This window comes from Balaenoptera musculus, chromosome X (genome assembly GCF_009873245.2).
Source record: "Balaenoptera musculus isolate JJ_BM4_2016_0621 chromosome X, mBalMus1.pri.v3, whole genome shotgun sequence".
NCBI classification, from domain to species: Eukaryota; Metazoa; Chordata; class Mammalia; order Artiodactyla; family Balaenopteridae; genus Balaenoptera; species Balaenoptera musculus.
In genome coordinates, this window is record NC_045806.1 from 121,101,327 (window position 1) to 121,122,074 (window position 20,748).

General features: G+C 39.2%; 1 protein-coding gene across 1 annotated transcript; it reads right to left on the reverse strand.

Annotated features, from left to right (window-relative positions):
- Positions 1-10,765: 10,765 nt before the first annotated feature.
- LOC118888821 (TATA-box-binding protein-like) lies at positions 10,766-11,675 on the reverse strand. The gene has a single exon (XM_036840296.1). The coding sequence runs from the start codon at positions 11,673-11,675 to the stop codon at positions 10,770-10,772; it is 906 nt and encodes a 301-aa protein (XP_036696191.1). The 3' UTR covers positions 10,766-10,769.
- Between the last annotated feature and the right edge of the window lie 9,073 nt (positions 11,676-20,748).

The window sequence follows — 20,748 nt, forward strand, 5'->3', positions numbered from 1 at the left end:
ATTTATTGTTGTAGATTTTTTGATGATGGCCATTCTGACCAGTGTGAGATGATATCTCAATGTAGTTGTGATGTGCATTTCTCTAATGATAAATGATGTTGAGCATTCTTTCATGTGTTTGTTGGCAATCTGTATATCGTCTTTGGAGAAATGCCTATTTAGGTCTTCTGCCCATTTTTGGATTGGGTTGTTTATTTTTTTGATATTGAGCGGCATGAGCGGCTTGTAAATTTTGGAGATTAATCCTTTGTCAGTTGCTTCATTTGCAAATATTTTCTCCCATTCTGAGCGTTGTCTTTTCATCTTGTTTATGTTTTCCTTTGCTGTGCAAAAGCTTTTAAGTTTCATTAGGTCCCATTTCTTTATTTTTGTTTTGATTTCCATTTCTCTAGGAGGTGGGTCAAAAAGGATCTTGCTGTGATTTATGTCATAGAGTGTTCTGCCTATGTTTTCCTGTAAGAGTTTGAGAGTGTCTGGGCTTACATTTAGGTCTTTAACCCATTTTGAGTTTATTTTTGTGTATGGTGTTAGGGAGTGTTCTAATTTCATTCTTTTACATGTATCTGTCCAGTTTTCGCAGCACCACTTATTGCAGACGCTGTCTTTCCTGCATTGTATATTCTTGCCTACTTTATCAAAGATAAGGTGACCATATGTGCGTGGGTTTATCTCTGGGCTTTCTATCCTGTTCCATTGATCTATATTTCTGTTTTTGTGCCAGTACCATATTGTCTTGATTACTGTAGCTTTGTAGTATAGTCTGAAGTCAGGGAGCCTGATTCCTCCAGCTCCGTTTTTCTTTCTCAAGATTGCTTTTGCTATTTGGGGTCTTTTGTGTTTCCATATAAATTGTGAAATTTTTTGTTCTAGTTCTGTGAAAAATGCCATTGGTAGTTTGATAGGGATTGCTTTGAATCTGTTAGATTGCTTTGGGTAGTATAGTCATTTTCACAACGTTGATTCTTCCAATCCAAGAACATGGTATATCTCTCCGTCTATTTCTATCATCTTTGATTTCTTTCATCAGTGTCTTATAATTTTTCGCATACAGGTCTTTTGTCTCCTTTGGTAAGTTTATTCCTAGATATTTTATTCTTTTTGTTGCAATGGTAAATGGGAGTGTTTTCTTACTTTCACTTTCAGATTTTTCATCATTAGTGTATAGGAATGCAAAAGATTTCCATGCATTAATTTTGTACCCTGCTACTTTACCAAATTCATTGATTAGCTCTAGTAGTTTTCTGGTAGCATCTTTAGGATTCTCTATGTATAGTATCATGTCATCTGAAAACAGTGACAGCTTTACTTCTTCTTTTCTGATTAGGATTCCTGTTATTTCTTTCTCTTCTCTGATTGCTGTGGCTAAAACTTCCAAAACTATGTTGAATAATAGTGGTGAGAGTGGGCAACCTTGTCTTGTTCCTGATCTTAATGGAAATGGTTTCAGTTTTTCACGACTGAGAACGATGTTGGCTGTGGGTTTGTCACATATGGCCTTTATTATGTTGAGGAAAGTTCCCTCTATGCCTACTTTCTGGAGGGTTTTTATCATAAATGTGTGTTGAATTTTCTCAAAAGCTTTCTCTGCATCTATTGAGATGATCATATGGTTTTTCTCCTTCGAATTGTTAATATGGTGTATCACATTGATTGATTTGCGTATATTGAAGAATCCTTGCATTCCTGAGATAAACCCCACTTGATCATGGTGTATGATCCTTTTAATGTGCTGTTGGATTCTGTTTGCTAGGATTTTGTTGAGGATTTTTGCATGTATGTTCATCAGTGATATTGGCCTGTAGTTTTCTTATTTGTGACATCTTTGTCTGGTTTTGGTATCAGGGTGATGGTGGCCTCATAGGAAGAGTTTGGGAGTGTTCCTCCCTCTGTTATATTTTGGAAGACTGAGAAGGATAGGTGTTAGCTCTTCTCTAAATGTTTGATAGAATTCGCCTATGAAGCCATCTGGTCCTGGGCTTTTGTTTGTTGGAAGATTTTTAATCAGTTTCCATTTCAGTGCTTGTGATTGGTCTGTTCATATTTTCTATTTCTTCCTGGTTCAGTCTTGGAAGGTTGTGCATTTCTAAGAATTTGTCCATTTCTTTCAGGTTGTCCATTTTATTGGCATATACTTGCTTGTAGTAATCTCTCATGATCCTTTGCATTTCTGCAGTATCAGTTGTTACTTCTCCTTTTACATTTTGAATTCTATTGATTTGAGTGTTCTTCCATTTTTTTCTTGATGAGCCTGGCTAATGGTTTATCATTTTGCTTATCTTCTCAAAGAACCAGCTTGTAGTTGTATTGATCTTTGCTATCATTTCCTTCATTTCTTTTTCATTTATTTCTGCTCTTATCTTTATGATTTCTTTCCTTCTACTAACTTTGGGTTTTTTTGTTCTTCTTTCTCTAGTTCCCTTAGGTGTAAGGTTAGTTTGTTTATTAGAGATTTTTCTTGTTTCTTAAGGTAGGATTGTATTGCTATAAACTTCCCTCTTAGAACTGCTTTTGCTGCATCCCATAGGTTTTGGGTCGTCGTGTTTTCATTGCCATTTGTTTCTCGGTAATTTTTGATTTCCTCTTTGATTTCTTCAGTGATCTGTTGGTTATTTAGTAGTGTATTGTTTAGCCTCCATGTGTTTGTACTTTTTACAGATTTTGACTGTGTAACTGATATCTAGTTTCATAACGTTGTGGTTGGAAAAGATACTTGATACGATTTCAATTTTCTTTAATTTGCCAAGGCTTGATTTGTGACCCAAGATATGATCTATCCTGGAGAATGTTCCATAAGCACTTGAGAAGAAACTGTATTCTGTTGTTTTTGTATGGAATGTCCTATAAATATCAATTAAGTCCATCTTGTTTAATGTAGCATTTAAAGCTTGTGTTTCCTTCTTTATATTCATTTTGGATGATCTGTCCATTGGTGAAAGTGTGGTGTTATAGTCCCCTACTATGATTGTGTTACTGTCAATTTCCCCTTTTATGGCTGTTAGTATTTGCCTTATATACTGAGGTGCTCCTATTTTGGTTGCATAAATATTTACAATTGTTATATCTTCTTCTTGGATTGATCCCTTGATCATTATGTAGTGTCCTTCTTTGTGTCTTGTAATAGTCTTTGCTTTAAAGTCTATTTTGTCTGATATGAGAATTGCTACTCCAGCTTTCTTTTGATTTGTATTTGCATGGAATATCTTTTTCCATCCCCTCACTTTCAGTCTGTATGTGTCCCTAGGTCTGAAGTGGGTCTCTTCTAGACAGCATATATATGGGTCTTGTTCTTTCATCCATTCAGCCAGTCTATGTCTTTTGTTTGGAGCATTTAATCCATTTTCATTTAAGGTAGTTATCGATATGTATGTTTCTATTACCATTTTGTTCATTGTTTTTGGTTTGCTATTGTAGGTCTTTTCCTTGTCTTGTGTTTCCTGCCTAGAGAAGTTCCTTTAGCATTTGTTGTAAAGCTGGTTTGGTGGTGCTGAATTCTCTTAGCTTTTGCTTGTCTGAAAAAAGTTTTAATTTCTCTATCAAATCTGAATGAGATCCTTGCTGGGTAGAGTAATCTTGGTTGTAGGTTTTTCTCTTTTGTCACTTTAAATAAGTCCTGCCACTCCCTTATAGCTTGCAGAGTTTCTGCTGAAAGATCAGCTGTTAACCTTATTGGGATTCCCTTGTATGTTATTTGTTGTTTTTCCCTTGCTGCTTTTAATATTTTTTCTTTGTATTTAATTTTTGATAGTTTGATTAATATGTGTGTTGGCATGTTTCTCCTTGGATTTATCATGTATGGGACCCTCTGTGCTTCCTGGACTTGATTAAGTATTTACTTTCCCATATTAGGGAAGTTTTCAACTACAGTGCCTTCAAATATTTTCTCAGTCCCTTTCTTTTTCTCTTCTTCTTCTGGGACCCCTATAATTCGAATGTTGGTGACTTTAATGTTGTCCCAGAGGTCTCTGAGAGTGTCTTCAGTTCTTTTCATTCTTTTTTCTTTATTCTGCTCTGTGGTAGTTATTTCCACTATTTTTTCTTCCAGGTCACTTATCCGTTCTTCTGCCTCAGTTATTCTGCTATTGATCCCTTCTAGAGAATTTTTAATTTCATTTATTGTGTTGTTCATCATTGTTTGTTTGCTCTTTAGTTCTTTTAGGTCCTTGTTAAACGTTTCTTGTATTTTCTCTATTCTATTTCCAAGATTTTGGATTATCTTTACTATCATTATTCTGAATTCTTTTTCAGGTAGACTGCCTATTTCCTCTTCATTTGGTAGGTCTGGTGGGTTTTTACCTTGCTCCTTCATCTGCTCTGTGTTTCTCTGTCTTCTTATTTTGCTTAATTTACTTTGTTTGGGCTCTCCTTTTCGCAGACTTCAGGTTCGTAGTTCCCCTTGTTTTTGGTTTCTGCCCCCAGTGGCTAAGGTTGGCTCAGTGGGTTGTGTAGGCTTCCTGGTGGAGGGGACTAGTGCCTGTGTTCTGGTGGATGAGGCTGGATCTTGTCTTTCTAGTGGGCAGGTCCATGTCTGGTGGTGTGTTTTTGGGTGTCTGTCACCTTATTATGCTTTTAGGCAGCCTCTCTGCTAATGGGTGGGGTTGTGTTCCTGTCTTGCTAGTTGTTTGGCATAGGGTGTCCAGCACTGTATCTTGCTGGTCATTGACTGGAGGAGGGTCTTGGCATTGAGATGGAGATCTCTGGGAGATTTTCGCCATTTGATATTACCTGGAGCTGGGAGGTCTCTGGTGGACCAATGTCCTGAACTTGGCTCTCCCACCTCAGAGGCACTGCCCTCACGCCTGGCCAGAGCAACAAGAGCCTATCATCCACTCGGCTCAGAATAAAAGGAGAAAGAAAGAAAGAAAGAAAGAAAGAAAGAAAGAAAGAAAGAAAGAAAGAAAGAAAGAAAGAAAGAAAGAAAGAAAAAGATAAAATAAAATAAAATAAAGTTATTTAAAATAAAAAATAATTATTAAATAAAAATTAAAAAGTAATAAAAAAGAAAGAAAGAAGAGAGCAACCAAACCAAAAAGCACTAAATCTATACTAAAAAAAAAGAAAAAAAAAAAAAAAAAAAAACGGACAGACAGAACCCTAGGACAAATGGTAAAAGCAAAGCTATACAGACAAAATCACACACAGAAGCATACCCATACACTTTCACAAAAAGAGAAAAAGGGGGGAAAAATATATATCGTTGCTCCCAAAGTCCACCTCCTCAAATTGGGATGATTTGTTGTCTATTCAGTTATTCCACAGATGCAGGGCACATCAAGTTGATTGTGGAGATTTAATCCACTGCTCCTGAGGCTGCTGGGAGAGATTACCCTTTCTCTTCCTTTTTCGCACAGCTCCTGGGATTCAGCTTTGGATTTGGCCCTGCCTCTGCTTGTAGGTCTCCTGAGGGCGTCTGTTCTTCGCTCACACAGGACGGGATTAAAGGAGCAGCTGATTCGGGGGCTCTGGCTCACTCAGGCCGGGGGGAGGGAGGCATACAAAATGTGGGGCGACCCTGCGGTGGCAGAGGCCGTTGTGACATTGCACCAGCCTGAGGCATGCTGTGCGTTCTCCCGGAGAAGTTGTCCCTGGGTCATGGGACCCTGGCAGTGGCAGGCTGCACATGCTCCTGGGAGGGGGGGTGTGGATAGTGACCTGTGCTTGCACACAGGCTTCTTGGTGGCTGCAGTAGCAGCCTTAGCGTCTCATGCCCGTCTCTGTGGTCTGCGCTGATAGCCGCCACTTGCACTCGTCTCTGGAGCTCATTTAGGCAGCACTCTTAATCCTCTCACCTCGCGCACCGCAAAACAAAGAGGCAAGAAAAAGTCTCTTGCCTCTTCAGCAGGTCCAGACCTTTTCCCGACTCCCTCCCCACTAGCTGTGGCGCACTAGCCCCCTTCAGGCTGTGTTCACGCCGCCAACCCCAGTCCTATCCCTGGGATCCGACCGAAGCCCGAGCCTCAGCTCACAGCCCCCACCCATCCTGGCGGGTGAGCAGACAAGCCTCTCGGACTGGTGAGTGCTGGTCGGCACTGATCCTCTGTGTGGGAATCTTTCCTCTTTGCCCTCTGCATCCCTGTTGCTGCGCTCTCCTCCGTGGCTCCAAAGCTTCCCCCGTCTGACACCCACAGTCTCCTCCCCGAAGGGGCTTCCTAGTGTGTGGAAACTTTTCCTCCTTCACAGCTCCCTCCCACTGGTGCAGATCCCATCCCTATTCTTTTGTCTCTGTTTTTTCTTTTTTCTTTTGCCCTACCCAGGTACGTGGGGAGTTTCTTGCCTTTTGGGAAGTCTGAGGTCTTCTGCTAGTGTTCAGTAGGTGTTCTGTAGGAGTTGTTCCACATGGAGATGTATTTCTGATGTATTTGTGGGGAGGAAGGTGATCTCCACGTCTTACTCTTTCGCCATTTTGAAGCTCCTTCCAATAGTTTAGATTTTGAAGGCCATACAGTGTTTGTCTGAATTACTCAACTCTACTGTTGTAGCATGAAAATAGCCATAGGTAATATATAAAAGAATAAGCCTGACTTTGTTCTAGTAACGTTTTATTTACAAAAACTGCCAGTGGGTTGGGCTGGAGTTGGCCTACAGGCCATAATTTCCTGACCTCTGGTCTAAGTACTCCAGTTAAAAGGCAGATTGTCAGATTTCATTGATAAAAAACACTTAAGAAACTAGGAGTAGAAGGGAAATTCCTCAACTTGATAAAGGACATCTGTGAAAGCCCCACAGCCAGCATCATACTTAATGGTAAAAGACTGGAAGCTTTCCACCTAAGATCAGGAACAAGACAAGGGTGTCCATTCTCATTACTTCTACTTAACATTGTCTTTGAGGTTCTAACCAGGACAAATAGGCCAGAAAATGAAATAAAATGTGTCCAGATTGGAAAGGAAGAAGTAAAATTATCGCCATTCACAGATGACATGATCTTGAATATAGAAAATCCTAAGGAATCCATTAAAAAACTACTAGAACTAATAAACAAGTTCAGCAAGATTGAAGAATATAAAATCAATATATAAAAAACATTTGTATTTCTATACATTAGCAACAAATAATCCAAAAAGGAAATTACAACAGCATCAAAAACAATAAATACTTAGAAATAAATTTAACAAAAGGTCAAGACATATACATAGAAAACAACAAAACATCATTAAAATAAATTAAAGATCTAAATAAATGGAATGACACCCCATGTTCATGGATTAGGAGATAATGTTAAGATGGCAATACTCCCCAAATTGATCTATAGAACCAACACAATCCCTATCAAAATCATAGCTGCCTATTTTTAAAAACAGAAATTGACAAGCTGACACTAAAATTGATATGGGAATGCAAGGGACGCAGAAGAGTTAAAACACTCCTGAAAAAGGAAGACAGAGTTGGAGACTCCCACTTTCTAATTTCAAAACTCACTATAAAACCACAGTAATGAAGACACTGTGGCATTGACATAATAACAGTGGCATCAACAGGCAGAGTTAGGCGTGAGTTTGAAGTCCGAGGTCATGGATTTAAAATTGAACTAGTTGACTCAGTTGTGAGATTTTTTTTCTCCAGCAAACTTTTCTTGCTTAAAGGCAGGCACAGAGAAGGTGAACGATAGGTTTCAGCTAGCATTTGGATGATGGGAGAGAGGGACAAGTGCAATAAATGCATATGCAAGAGAGTGGTTGTAATTTTTGACCATGGAATCTAAAGGAAACAAGTGAAGCCAGGTGATAGGTAGGAAAGGTTTATTTTTTATTCTAATTTTCAGGTAGAAGGGTGTTTTTTCCATAAAATTAAAATATAACATATAAACGAAAAAGTGCAAAAATTATTTTGTGTACAGACTGATGAATTTTCACAAAGGAAACATACTCTGTAACTAGCCCCCAGATCAAAAACCAGAATGTGGCCAGGCGTAACTCTGCCTGATGATGCCACTATGTTTCTCTGGGAGGCTTCACTTTGTCTCTTCACATGGACACTATTTCAAACCTTTTTCTCTCTCATCAAGCCTCCCATATCTCCTCCTTTACTTTCACTCCCATTTGTTGGCCTTGACTTGTATTTTATTGAGAAAATAGAAACCATTACAGAAAACTCGCACTTCTTTCCACCATCAAGTCTACAATCCTATCTGTACTTTCACCCATATTTTCCTCTTACTTTCTCTTACAACTGAGTAAGCATCCATCCTCCTACCAAAGGCCAATGTCTCACATACGCTTTGAAGGTTATCCCTCTTACCTCCTAAGAAACTTGCTCTTTGACTGAGTTATTCCCTCTCTCTTTTGTATCAATTTCTCTGTTTGTATTCAGTCATTTCTATCAGCATAAAACATCTTCTACTAGTCCCATTCTTTTAAAGAAAAAAAGTTTTGAATCTAGGTCATCCTTCAGCCACTGTTATGCTTCTCTGATTCCCTTTACAACAAAACTTCCCAACCCAGTTGTCTGTAGTTGATGTCTCCACATCCTCACCTCTTCATTTCTCCTCAGCCCACAATTTTCCTGCTTCCATCTCCATCATAGTTCTTGAGCTACTGTTCTTCCCAAGGTCAATAATTACCTCAGTATTGCCAAGTTCAACAGTCACTGCTTTGTTTTCGTTTTACTTGACTCCTCAACAGCACTCCTTTCTTCTTGAAATATTCTCCTCATGGTTTCTGTATTAGTCAGCTCAAGCTGCCATAACAAATACCATAGACTGGGTGGCTTAAACAACAGAAATTTATTTCTCACAGTTCTGGAGGCTAGGATGTTCAAGATCAAGGTCCAATATGGTTTGATTTTTGGTGAGGACTCTCTTCCTGGCTTGCTGATGGCTACCTTCTCACTGTGTCTTCATATGGCAATATATATGTACATATGGAGAGAGACAGAGAGAGAGAGAGAGAGAGAGAGAGAGAGAGGGAACGATCTCTGGTATCTCTTCCTCTTCTTATAAGGACACCAATCCTATTAGATTAGGGCCCTACCCTTTTGACCTCATTTAACCTTAACTACTTACTCAAGACCCTGTCTCCAAATACAATCACGTTAGGGGTTAGTGTTTCAACATATGAATTTTGGAGGAACACAATTCAGTCCATAGTAGCTTCTGTAACACTAGTCTTTCCTGTTTTTTGTTCCTCCCTCAGCTTATTGCTCTGGTTCCTTTGTTGGCTTCTCATCCTATAACTGACTCTAAATGTTGGCATCCTTCCATACTCTTTATGGACCCTCTTCTCTTGCTACATTCTCTCCCTAGCAATGTTCATCAGTTCTCATGGATTCAAATACCATCCAGTGTTGATGATTTTCAAATTTGTATTTCCAGATTTTCATATCCAGCTGTCCACTTGAAATTTCCACATTGATATCTCGTAGTAATATCAAACAACATGTTGAAAAGTGAAACTATTGCTTTTTTTTCTACCAAACTTGCTTCCCATCCATAATCTTCCCCATTCCAGTTAATAGCATCAGCGTCCATCCACAGTTTTTCTAGCCAGAAACTTATGAATTCCTTGATTCCTTGCTCTGAAACCTTGATTTGCTTTCCTCTTGTCTTACTCTTCCCTGAAACAGATACACCAGACAATCATGCCAGTTGTAGTGCCAACATATATCTGGAATCCACCTCTGACTTCTACTGACACTATCTTAGTCAAGCCACACATGAGTCACTACAACAGAATCCCAACTGGTCTCTCTGGTTCCATTCTTGCCTAATCTAATTCATTCTCCACTCAGCAAAGTGATTTTTAAAAATGTTAAGTAAATCATGTTACTTTATTACATAGATCTATTCAATAACTTTCTATTACACTTTGGATAAAATTCAGAGTCAGGTATCATGACCTGTTAAGGCCCTGCATGATTGGACCTCTTTATATTTTGACACCCTCATCTTCTGCCATTCTCCATATCATGTACTCTTCTTCAGGCACACTGGTCTTTTTCTCACTTTCTTAAACAAGGCAGTCCCTTTCCTGTTTCAAGGTCATTATGTATGCTGTTTTTTCCATTTATAGTGCTTCTTACTGACTTTTCTCAAGGCAAACTCCCTAGATCTCAGCATGAGGGTCTCTTCCTCAGGAGATCTTTTCTCACCTTGTTTTTTTTTTTTTCACTTTTATAAGCAGCATTTATTGTACAGAGTACTCTGAAGGAAGAAAAATATGTACAGCCATTTGTTTTCATTAATACATTTCTATTCTGTCCTGCAATACTGAAAAGGTGGAATGTGGCACAAAAATAACCCCTAGGAGTTACAAATTAGAAAACAACACTTTAAAAAAAGATTTTTACTTTTCTGGTAGAAATAGAAAAACTGTGGTTTATAGGGAAGAAATTAAACAAAATAAAGTCCAATCAATTGTTGAGGTGGCTTTAACACTTAAAGTTTTGTCCCTTAAACCAACTTGTCAACAGCAGTAAGCGTTTAAAATCTAAATATAAATAAATGGGCAGCTCTGCCCGAATAGCAGCCCAGTTCGAGCAACTTACAGTAACGCTTCCGTGTTCTCTGTGCAGAAATAATACCCCTTCCTGGCATCCTTATGGGGTACACATGCAGGAGAGCTTCACCTCATGTTGCAACATACAACTGAACATCCATCCTCTCATCACATGGGGCCATCCACAACACCACTAAATGTACCAAAACTGATTTGTTAAAAAAAAAAAAAAAACAGCAGAAACTAACACACTACTGTAAAGCAATTATACTCCAATAAAGATGTTAAAAAAAATTTTAAAAACAAGTGGATGGGGGAGGCAGGAATAGATGACAGCCATTACGTTGTCTTCCTGAAACCCTTTAGAATAGGGTAGATGTTCTCAAAGGCTTCATAAATTTCTGCTCTGACTTTAGCACCTGTTAATATAACTTTTCCGGAAACAAAAATAAGGAGAACAATTCTCGGTTTGATCATTCTGTGGATTAAACCAGGAAATAACTCTGGCTCATAACTACTGAACTGTTGGTGGGTAAGCACAAAGCCTTCTAACCTTATAGGGAACTTCACATCACAGCTCCCCACCATGTTCTGAATCTTGAAGTCCAAGAACTTAGCTGGAACACCCAACTTCTGTACAACCCTGGCATATTTTCTTGCTGCTAGTCTGGACTGTTCTTCACTCTTGGCTCCTGTGCGCACCATCTTCCCAGAACTGAATATCAGTGCAGTGGTCCGGGGCTCTCTTATTCTCATAATTACAGCAGCAAACCACTTGGAGTTATATTCAGCATTCCCTGCATGAAGTGCAATGGTCTTTAGGTCAAGTTTACAACCAAGATGCACTGTGGATACACTATTTTGCAGCTGCGGCACAATCCCAGAGCTCTCTGAGGCTGGCGTGGCAGGGGTAATGGGGGTCATGGGGGAGGGATACAGGGGAGTGGTGCCCGGCAAGGGTGCGGTCGTAAGAGTCTGTGAGTGGAAAAGCTGTGGTGTCTGGCCCGAGGCCCCCTGCGTTGCCTGCTGGGACGTCGACTGCTGAACGGCTGCCACTGCTGCCTGCTGCTGCTGCTGCCGTTGCTGCTGCTGTCTTTGCTGCTCTTCCAATATAGACAGACTGTTGGTGTTCTGAATAGGCTGTGGAGTCAGTCCTGTGCCATAAAGCATCACTAGGCTAAAGAGAGGGATTCCAGGAGTCATGGCACCCTGGGCATAAGGCGGGGGGTTGTTGTTCTGATCCATGAGGTTCATTTTCTTCTTGGCAAATCAAAAACCTTTGGACTGTGAATCGCCTCAGCATTCAGTCTTTTCCTAGAGCATCCCCAGCACACTCTTCCTAGCGACTTCCTTAACCCTCTGGGTTATCTCCCATGCACACCAAGCAACAGTGATACTTATCCTCAGGAAAGAGAGTTGTTTGTAGAATCTCCTCATTTTTTGGTCAAATTTGATATTTTTTTTGATATAATCACTGGAGTCACTGCAGAGATAACTCTCACCTTCTTATCAGGAATAATTTCCTCCATCTTTGCCTCCTATAACTCTATCTCAACTCCTTGATTGCTTCTTTTGTTAACATTTACAATTTACAATACTTCTATTCATGTATTTTGCTTTGTTTAATGTCAGTATCCCCCACTAGACTGCAAGCTCCATTTTTGTTTGTCTTGCTCACTGCTGATTTCTCAGGTCCTAGCCTGGAATAAAATGAACTCTCCATAGATAATAGTTGTTGAACCAAAAAATTTAAAATAACAAGCATGAGGGCTTCCTTTCATAGATTTTGGCAGTCTAGCCTAATGGACACAGGAACCTCTGATATCAAATTCAGCCTTCCGAGCAATGAGTAGTCCTTCCCAGACCCACTTCACCTCTAAGGAGATTCAACATGGCTCTGTTTAGCCAAGGTCCTTTAAGGTCTGTGGAAGAAGGTTCTGAGCCTGGGGTCTATGAATAGGATTGGTGGTTTATGAAACCTCTGAAATTGTATATAGTAATTTGTGAATATGTTAATCTGTCTTATTTTTCTAGGGAAAAATTCTACAACTTTGATCAGATTCTTAAAGGAGTTCATGACCCAGAAAAGGTTAAGAGTCACTCACTGAAGGGTCTTTTCCTGGGATAACTGCCAGCCAGAAGTCCTGAACTGCTCTAATTAAAATGTAATTGGAGAATGGAGCTGAATCCACTATTTCCTTTGAGCTTTTCCTGGAGCTATGATCAGACCTGCTTGAGCCTTCCCTGAATTTGGGGTACATTTTTGACATTATATAATGTGCCTTAAATCTTATCTAGTCATGCTCTGCCCCCTGTGACCCACATTGACCTGGTTGCTGTTTCCTGCCTAATCTTAGATTCTGACCAGACCTGTGCCAGTGTCACAACCATGCTGATATAACCAGCACATCCTTTTGTCTGACTCAGTTCTGTCAGGGATCTTCACTGGTCCCAGACTGATGGATCAGAATTATCATGTCATTGACAAAGACAATAAAGTAGGAGTGGAGGGAAAACTGATTCAAGAACTCAAGATCAGAAAGCAAATCTGATCATATGAGTCACTTTGGGGCTTGTCTGATCATATGAGTCACTTTGGGGCCTTGTGAAATGCAGATAAAACAGATTCTATCCACCCTGACCTACTAAATCACAGTCTTGAGGGGAGTGGTGGCCTGGAGATCTGTATCTTAACAAACTCCCACTGTGAGGTGAGTATTATGATCAGGTAATTTTGGGAAACTTTATGTCTAAATTGCAATTCATCAGTTCATCTTGACACTTGACTCTCACAATCACAATTTATGACATTTTAATGATTGGAAATGTTCATATTTCACAAAATTAATTAGGTAGAGAATTTTGAACAGTGTATGAAGGCAAAGTTGTAGATTTAGTCTTAATCATTCAGTTTACTCTAATTTATGTTCAAGCTGAAATATTACATCTTCTCAGTCTGTGTCAAATTGTTCTGTAGCTGATTTTCATCAGGGTTCTTTTTAGTATGACATTGGTTTCCCCCAAATCTGAGGACCTTTAGGTTGTGGTTTACCCAGTTTATGCTCAGGAACTTCTTCATGAAAAATTTAAACATTCCTTTATTCAGCTTGTCTTTCACCCCTATTAAGTCATCTTTGTATAAAGATCACTTTTATAAAAATTGAGCCTCATAACTCGTACATTCCAAATGAGGAAATGGACACTCACAGAAGCTATTTGATTCACCCAAGATCCCAGAGCTGTTTAGTAGCAGGGTCAAAGCATAAAGCTGTTCAACTCTTCTGTGTTGATTGAGCACTTACTTTATCCAGGTCAATGAACTCACTGATGGGGATACAAAGATACAAAAGACTTGGTCCCTGCCCTCAAGGAAGCCCAGGTCTTCAGATTCCAAAATGAGTCAGGTATCCTGAAGATGCTGGGCCACTGCTAATATCACTTGAACTTCATTAGAGAAAATTGCTTTTAATTTTGACTTTTGTATTTATCAAAACAATTTTTGGGACTGTGGCAGGAGAAAGAGAGGTTATGCACTATTATCCTAGACACATGTTTTTTTTGGTCTGTACAGCACTTACATTTTCTTAAATTATCAATTAAAATTGGGAGAGTTCACATTTAATATCTAGATTTCTGGATTCTCTTTTAAAAAACCCAAAAATCTGGCCTTACTGGACCAATGTTCCCTTGTGGCAATAATTCTCTGGAGGTGAGGGACTGCTGCTAATTTTTATGGGCTGGTGCTAGCAGTTCACATAGTTCCTAACCAGTACGTTGCACACACTCCTATTGCCTACCCAACCCCTGGAGCATTTAAGTTTGCTAACCCTGTCCACTAACTTCTGGGGCTACCAATTGTTGTCTGAACTGTTCCTGACAGCAGATGGCAGAAATAAGCTGTGTAATTTCCATTTCCCCTACAAGTAGGAAAGATGTACTGTAGCAACAATCGACTTCAGAAGCTTTTCTTTTTTCCTCTAAAAACAAAACAAAATAAAACAAACAAACAAAAAACAACCTATGGTCACTAGATTTTAGCTGAGCCATATTTTGACAAAGTAAGTGGTGAGAAAGGAATTTGGTGCCAATTGTAGCAACAATTGACTTCAGAGGCTTTTCTTTTTTCTTCTTAAAAAAAACCCGTAAGGTCATAAATGTAAGACCAGATACTATAAAACTCTTAGAGGAAAACATAGGCAGAACACTCCTTGACATAAAATGCAGCAACATCTTCTTTGATCTGTCTCCTAGAGTAATGGAAATAAAAACAAAAATAAAAAATGGGACCTAATGAAACTCAAAAGCTTTTGCACAGCAAAGGAAACCATAAACAAAATGAAAAGGCAACCCACAGAATGGGAGAAAACATTTGCAAACGATGCGACCGACAAGGGAATAATCTCCAAGATTTACAAACAGCTCATGCAGCTCAATATCAAAAAACAAACAACCCAATCAAAAAATGGGCAGAAGACCTAAAAAGACATTTCTCTAAAGAAGAGATACAGACGGCCAACAGGCACATGAAAAGATGCTCAACATCATTAATTATTAGAGAAATGCAAATCAAAACTACAATGAGGTATCACCTCACGCCAGTCAGAATGGCCATAATCAAAAAGTCTACAAACAGTAAATGCTAGAGAGGGTGTGGAGAAAAGGGAACCCTCTTACACTGTTGATGGGAATGTAAATTGGTATAGCCACTATGGAGAACAGTATGGAGCTTCCTTAAGAAACTAAAAACAGAGCTACCCTATAATCCAGCAATCCCACTCCTGGGCATAAATCCTGAGGAAAACATGGTTCAAAAGGATACGTGCATCCCAGTGTTCATTGCAGTGCTGTTTACAATAGCCAAGACATGGAAGCAACCTAAATGTCCATCAACAGATGAATGGATAAAGATGATGTGGTATGTGTGTATGTATGTATATATATATATATATATATATATATATGTGTGTATATATATATATATATATATATATATATATATACCTACATACATATACACACACACACTGGAATATTATTCAGCCTTAAAAAAGAATGAAATAGTGCCATTTCCAGCAACATGGATGGACCTGGAGATTATCATACTAAGTGAAGCAAGTTAGACAGAGAAAGACAAGTATCATATGATATTGCTTATATGCAGAATCTAAAAAAAATGATACAGATGAACTTATTTACAAAACAGAAACAGACTCACAGACTTAGAGAATGAACTTATGGTTACTGGGGGCACGGAGGGTGGGGAGAGGGATAGATTGGGAGTTTGGGGTTGACATGTACACACTGCTATATTTAAAATAGATAACCAACAAGGACCAGCTGTATAGTACAGGGAACTCTGCTCAATACAATGTAACAACCTAAATGGGAAAAGAATTTGTAAAAGAATAGATACATGTATATGTATAACTGAATCACTTTGCTGTACACCTAAAACTAACACAAGATTATTAATCAATTATACTCCAGTATGAAATTAAAATTTTTAAAAATGAAATAAAAATTAAAATTTAAAAAAGCAAAAGGGGAAAAAAACCCTAAGGTCATTATAGTTTAGTTGAGCCATATTTTGACAAAGTAAGTGGTGAGAGAGGGATTTAGTATCAGTAGTGAGAAGTAGCCCATTGTGTGCAGCAAGAATTTAGAAGGCATGAATGGAATAGCTAGTTACCAGCAAAATAATCCTGAAACTGAGAGGTAGGGCAAGCTGGCTTGCAGCCACTTGTTGGGAACCTCTTCCCCACACTATATACAAAAATGAGCTCAAAATAAGTCATAGACCTAAATGTAAGAGCTAAAACTTTAAAACTATTAAAAGAAAATACAAGAGTAAATCTTTTCTGACTTTGGATTAGGCAATGGTTTCTTAGACATGACACCCAAAGTGCAAGCAGCAAAAGAAAAAGTAGTTAAATGGGACTTCATCAAACATCAAAATTTAAAACTTTTGTGCTTCAAATTATATCATCAAGAAAATGGAAAGACAACATGCAAAATGGGGGAAAATTTTTGCAAATCATATGTCTCATAAGGAACTTGTATATAAAGGACTCTTACAACTGAACAATAAAAAACAAATGACCTAATTTTAAAAAAAAGTCAAAGGATATAAATAGACGTTTCTGTAAGGAAGATATACAAATAGAAAATAAGCATATAAAAAGACATTCAACCTTATTAGTCATCAGGGAAATGCAAATCAAAACCACAATGAGATACCATCTTACTCTGCACAGGATGGCTAAAAAATAAACAGACAATAACAAGTGCTGACAGGGATGTGGAGAAATTAGAACCCTCAAGCATTGCTGATGGGATTGTAAATGGTTCAGCTACTTTGGAAAACAGTTTGGGTATTCCTCAAAATGTGACCTAGCAATGCCATTCCTAGATATATAGCCAAGAGAAAAGAAAACATATGTCCACACAAAAACTTGTACACAAATATTCATAGCAGTGTTATCAACAATAGCCAAAAGGTGGGACAACCCAAATGCCCACTAAGTTGGTGAGTGGATAAACAAAATGTAGAATAGCCATACATGGAATAGTATTCAGTTACAAAAAGGAATGAAGTACCAAACATGTTACTATATGGATAAACCTTGAAAAATTATGCTAAATAAAAGAAGACAGACACAAAATGATTCTATTTATTTGAAATGTCCAGAATAGGTAAATATGTAGAAACAGAAAGTAAGTTAATGGTTGCCAGGGCCTACAAGGAAGGGAGATCAGGAGTGACTGCTAAAGTGTAAAGGGTTTCTTTCTGGGGTGATGAAAATATTTTGAAATTAGATAGTAGTGGTGGTTTAATAACTCAAGGGATATACTGTAAACAACAGAATTATATACTTTCAAAGGTTGAATTTTATAGTATATGAATTATGTCTCAATAAATTGTTATTGTTTAAGAGGGCACATTAGCTATTAATCTCCTGCAGTGCTTTAGGATCAACTGTAAGAAAATCACTTTTTTAATATTTAAGGAATATGGTTTAGTGTGAGCAATTTATGGGTGATGGAATGCGGGTTAAAGCAGCTATGGCTGTGGCCCAGACCACCTTCCCTGTCTTCTGGAGGGCAGTAAGCTAGGGAAGAGGACAACTGGCAGGAAGGAAAAATGGGAAAGTTGGAGAGAAGGAGTCCAAAGTGAGAAGCCTACCCTGGGGTTGAAACTACCTTGCTCTCAATGGATGAAAAAGATGAGGTCATAGAGCTTCCATCTGTCTTTGTGAGACATCAGAGATCATCCTGATAATAGTGTCTTTCCAACAAAAATAGAGCATGAACAAAGTACATTTCTCAGCAAGGCCAAAGATAGGCAGATCTTGTTGTTAGGGATTGCCTGACCAGAATTTTCTCATTTCACCCTAAGTCTACTGAGTTCCACTGAGTTCACACAAGCACACACACACTCACGCACACATGCACACACACACACAGAGAGAGAGAGACAGAACCCAACATTTTATGATGACCAAATTAATTATTTTGCTGGAGAAAATGAGGGCATGGCTCTCAGCAGGCTCCAGCAAATCTAAGCCTAAAGCATCAAGATTCTTAGTCACCCAGACTGCAGACCCTGTTGTTAAGCTGGCCCTCTTCCCTCTCCTGGGCTCTCATCCATATCTACCTAGTCATCATGGTCTATTGATTTATGTTTCTCATCTAATGTACCTCACATCTGTCCCTCTGTTTTCAATCCTCTTACCACTCTGTCAGACCAGATGCTCATCAACTCATGCCGGAAAAACAACTGAACTAACTAATGGGGAGAAAATAAAAGTGTCTGTTTAAGAGCTAACTAACTACAGATTTCCTCTTAGGGGAAGAGATTTGTGTTTGTTTTAGCAAATGCTCTGATGGATCATTTTGATTGCTCAAAGATTACCCTTGGGGCATGGTTGGAATAAACCTGGAGCTAAACATCTCTGCTTGAGAAAGTAGCAGTAATGCCAGAGTTTGGGTATTTGTGATCTGAGGAAAACTAGGGAAAAGATTGAAAGATGGAGAAGGAGAATTGAGCAGCACTGAGAAAACTCAAGCCCTATTAGAATGGCTAAGGAACTTTCAATGTGAGAGATATTTAATATTTAATTTTAAGTTGTTTGCTGCTGTACTGTAAATACTTGGTCCTTCAGTAAAATCTGTGAGCTCACAGCTATTGGTAGTATATGGGGAAGTGAAGAAATCAAGGAGTGAGCAGGGAGGCAACACAGTACAGAAAAGGAACCATATATCCAAGAGGCATGGGAAGAGAATGAGAACATAGTAGAAGCAGAAACTCACAGACATTGGTGACCAGAATTAACATAAGCATCAAACCTTCCCCAGAATCTCCTAAATTGTAAAGGGCACAATTACCCCAGCAAGCCAGGAGGCCTAGGGCCTTGCAGGGCCTGAGTCTTTATCACACTACCCCGGACTGTTGGTTACTTACTGCTCTTCCAGTTTCACTCTTCATCCCTCCTCACTTTCCCTATGCTTTGTGTCCAAGGAGGAAATCGACCTATATTGACATCATTAATGGGCTTCCATATATAATGGCTTTCTGTTGGGTTCCACCATTGAGAAGCCCTGGTAGGAGATCTGAGGAGAGTGAGGTCAGGGTATTTATTCACTCAACTCATTCCCTGTAGGGTCACAGTGGGATGGCTAAGCACAGTACCTGATAGATGACCCTCTCAACATCCCTCTCTCTCATCAACTAACTTCTCACACTTCTCCCTCTCTTTCCTCCTCCACTCCTCCAGTTCTAGGAGGGGTAATAACCCTGCTGTTATTTGTCCCTGGGTACTTTACCATTCCTTGTGATTTCCCTACACCCTACTCACAACTTTGTTAAGACTCCCTCCCTTTTTTTTGCTGGCACCCTGACTAATACACTCATTAGGCCTTTACATCCATTATCTTAGTTAATTCTCACCACTACTCTATGAAGTAGATATTACTATTAACCTTGTTTTACAGGTGTGAAAATATGAGGCAAGGAGAGGTTAAGTAACTTCTCTGAGGACCTTCTGACTCTGGGGCTTCAGCTTCTATACATGTTATTTTTTTTTTCCCACTCCAATAATATCCCTGCATCCAGGCTCTAAGCCATCTGATACACTATGGCCAGACTATTCCTCCTAAAACATTCATGTAAGGCCCTCTAAGATCTGGCTCCTATCTACCTTTTATCTCCCCTATACTTTCCCTCTGTACAAGCCTTCCAATCAAGTTAAACTGGACTCTTCAGTTTTCCCCAAACATATGATATTAGTCCTACTTTATCATTCTACTCATAAGGCACCCCAAGCCTACTCTCCTCACCCCATTCTATCTCCTTCTATGGTAGTTTCACTCTTCCCTTTCCTTTAGGCCCAGCTGAAATCCTCCCTTCTCTATAGAGTCTGGCTAATCCCAGTCTTGCCACTTTCTAGTTAGGTGATCTTCAGTGAGTCATGCTAACTTCTTTGAGTCAGTGCCCTTAACTGTGAAATTCATATCAGTTGCTGGTCTACTGATCTCAAAATACTTACTAATACTAACTGATCTCAAAGTGGCTCAGCAATGAGGTCACCCAACCTAGGAGCCCTTTTCTTCAATAGCTTAATCAAGATTTTCACAAGTGATGTCTTTTTTTTTTTTTTTTAGCAAGGCAATGCTTTCTTTTTTAAATTTATTTTTTATTTATTTATTTTTGGCTGTGTTGGGTCTTCGTTTCTGTGCGAGGGCTTTCTCTAGTTGCAGTGAGTGGGGACCACTCTTCATCGCGGTGCACGGGCCTCTCACTGTCGCAGCCTCTCTTGTTGTGGAGCACAGGCTCCAGACGCGCAGGCTCAGTAGTTGTGGCACACGGGCCCAGTTGCCCCGCGGCATGTGGGATCCTCCCAGACCAGGGCTCGAACCCGTGTCCCCTGCATTGGCAGGCAGATTCTCAACCACTGCGCCACCAGGGAAGCCCACAAGTGATGTCTTATGGTGAATATTTGCCAATCTTTTTATGGTTGCATAGCATCTGAACCCCCTTCATGTATGGAGGAGTTGTCTATTGTGTGTATCTTGGTGGAAGAAAGTGCCCTGCCTCTCACTACAGAGCTCAAGAGGGGCCAAACATTCTTACTTCCTGCTCTCAACAGCTAGGATACAGACATATGACCTAGGCTCAGCCACATGACCTAGGTGTTTAGCTCCTTCCCAGGACTTTTTTTTTAACTTTCTATTTTATATTGGAGAATAGTTGATTAACAATGTTGTGTTAGTTTCAGTTGTACAACAAAGTGATTCAGTTATATATATACATGTATTTATT

Excerpts from the sequence above, each read along its gene's own strand:
- LOC118888821 (XM_036840296.1), bottom strand. The coding sequence starts at position 11,675 with ATGGATCAGAACAACAACCCCCCGCCTTATGCCCAGGGTGCCATGACT.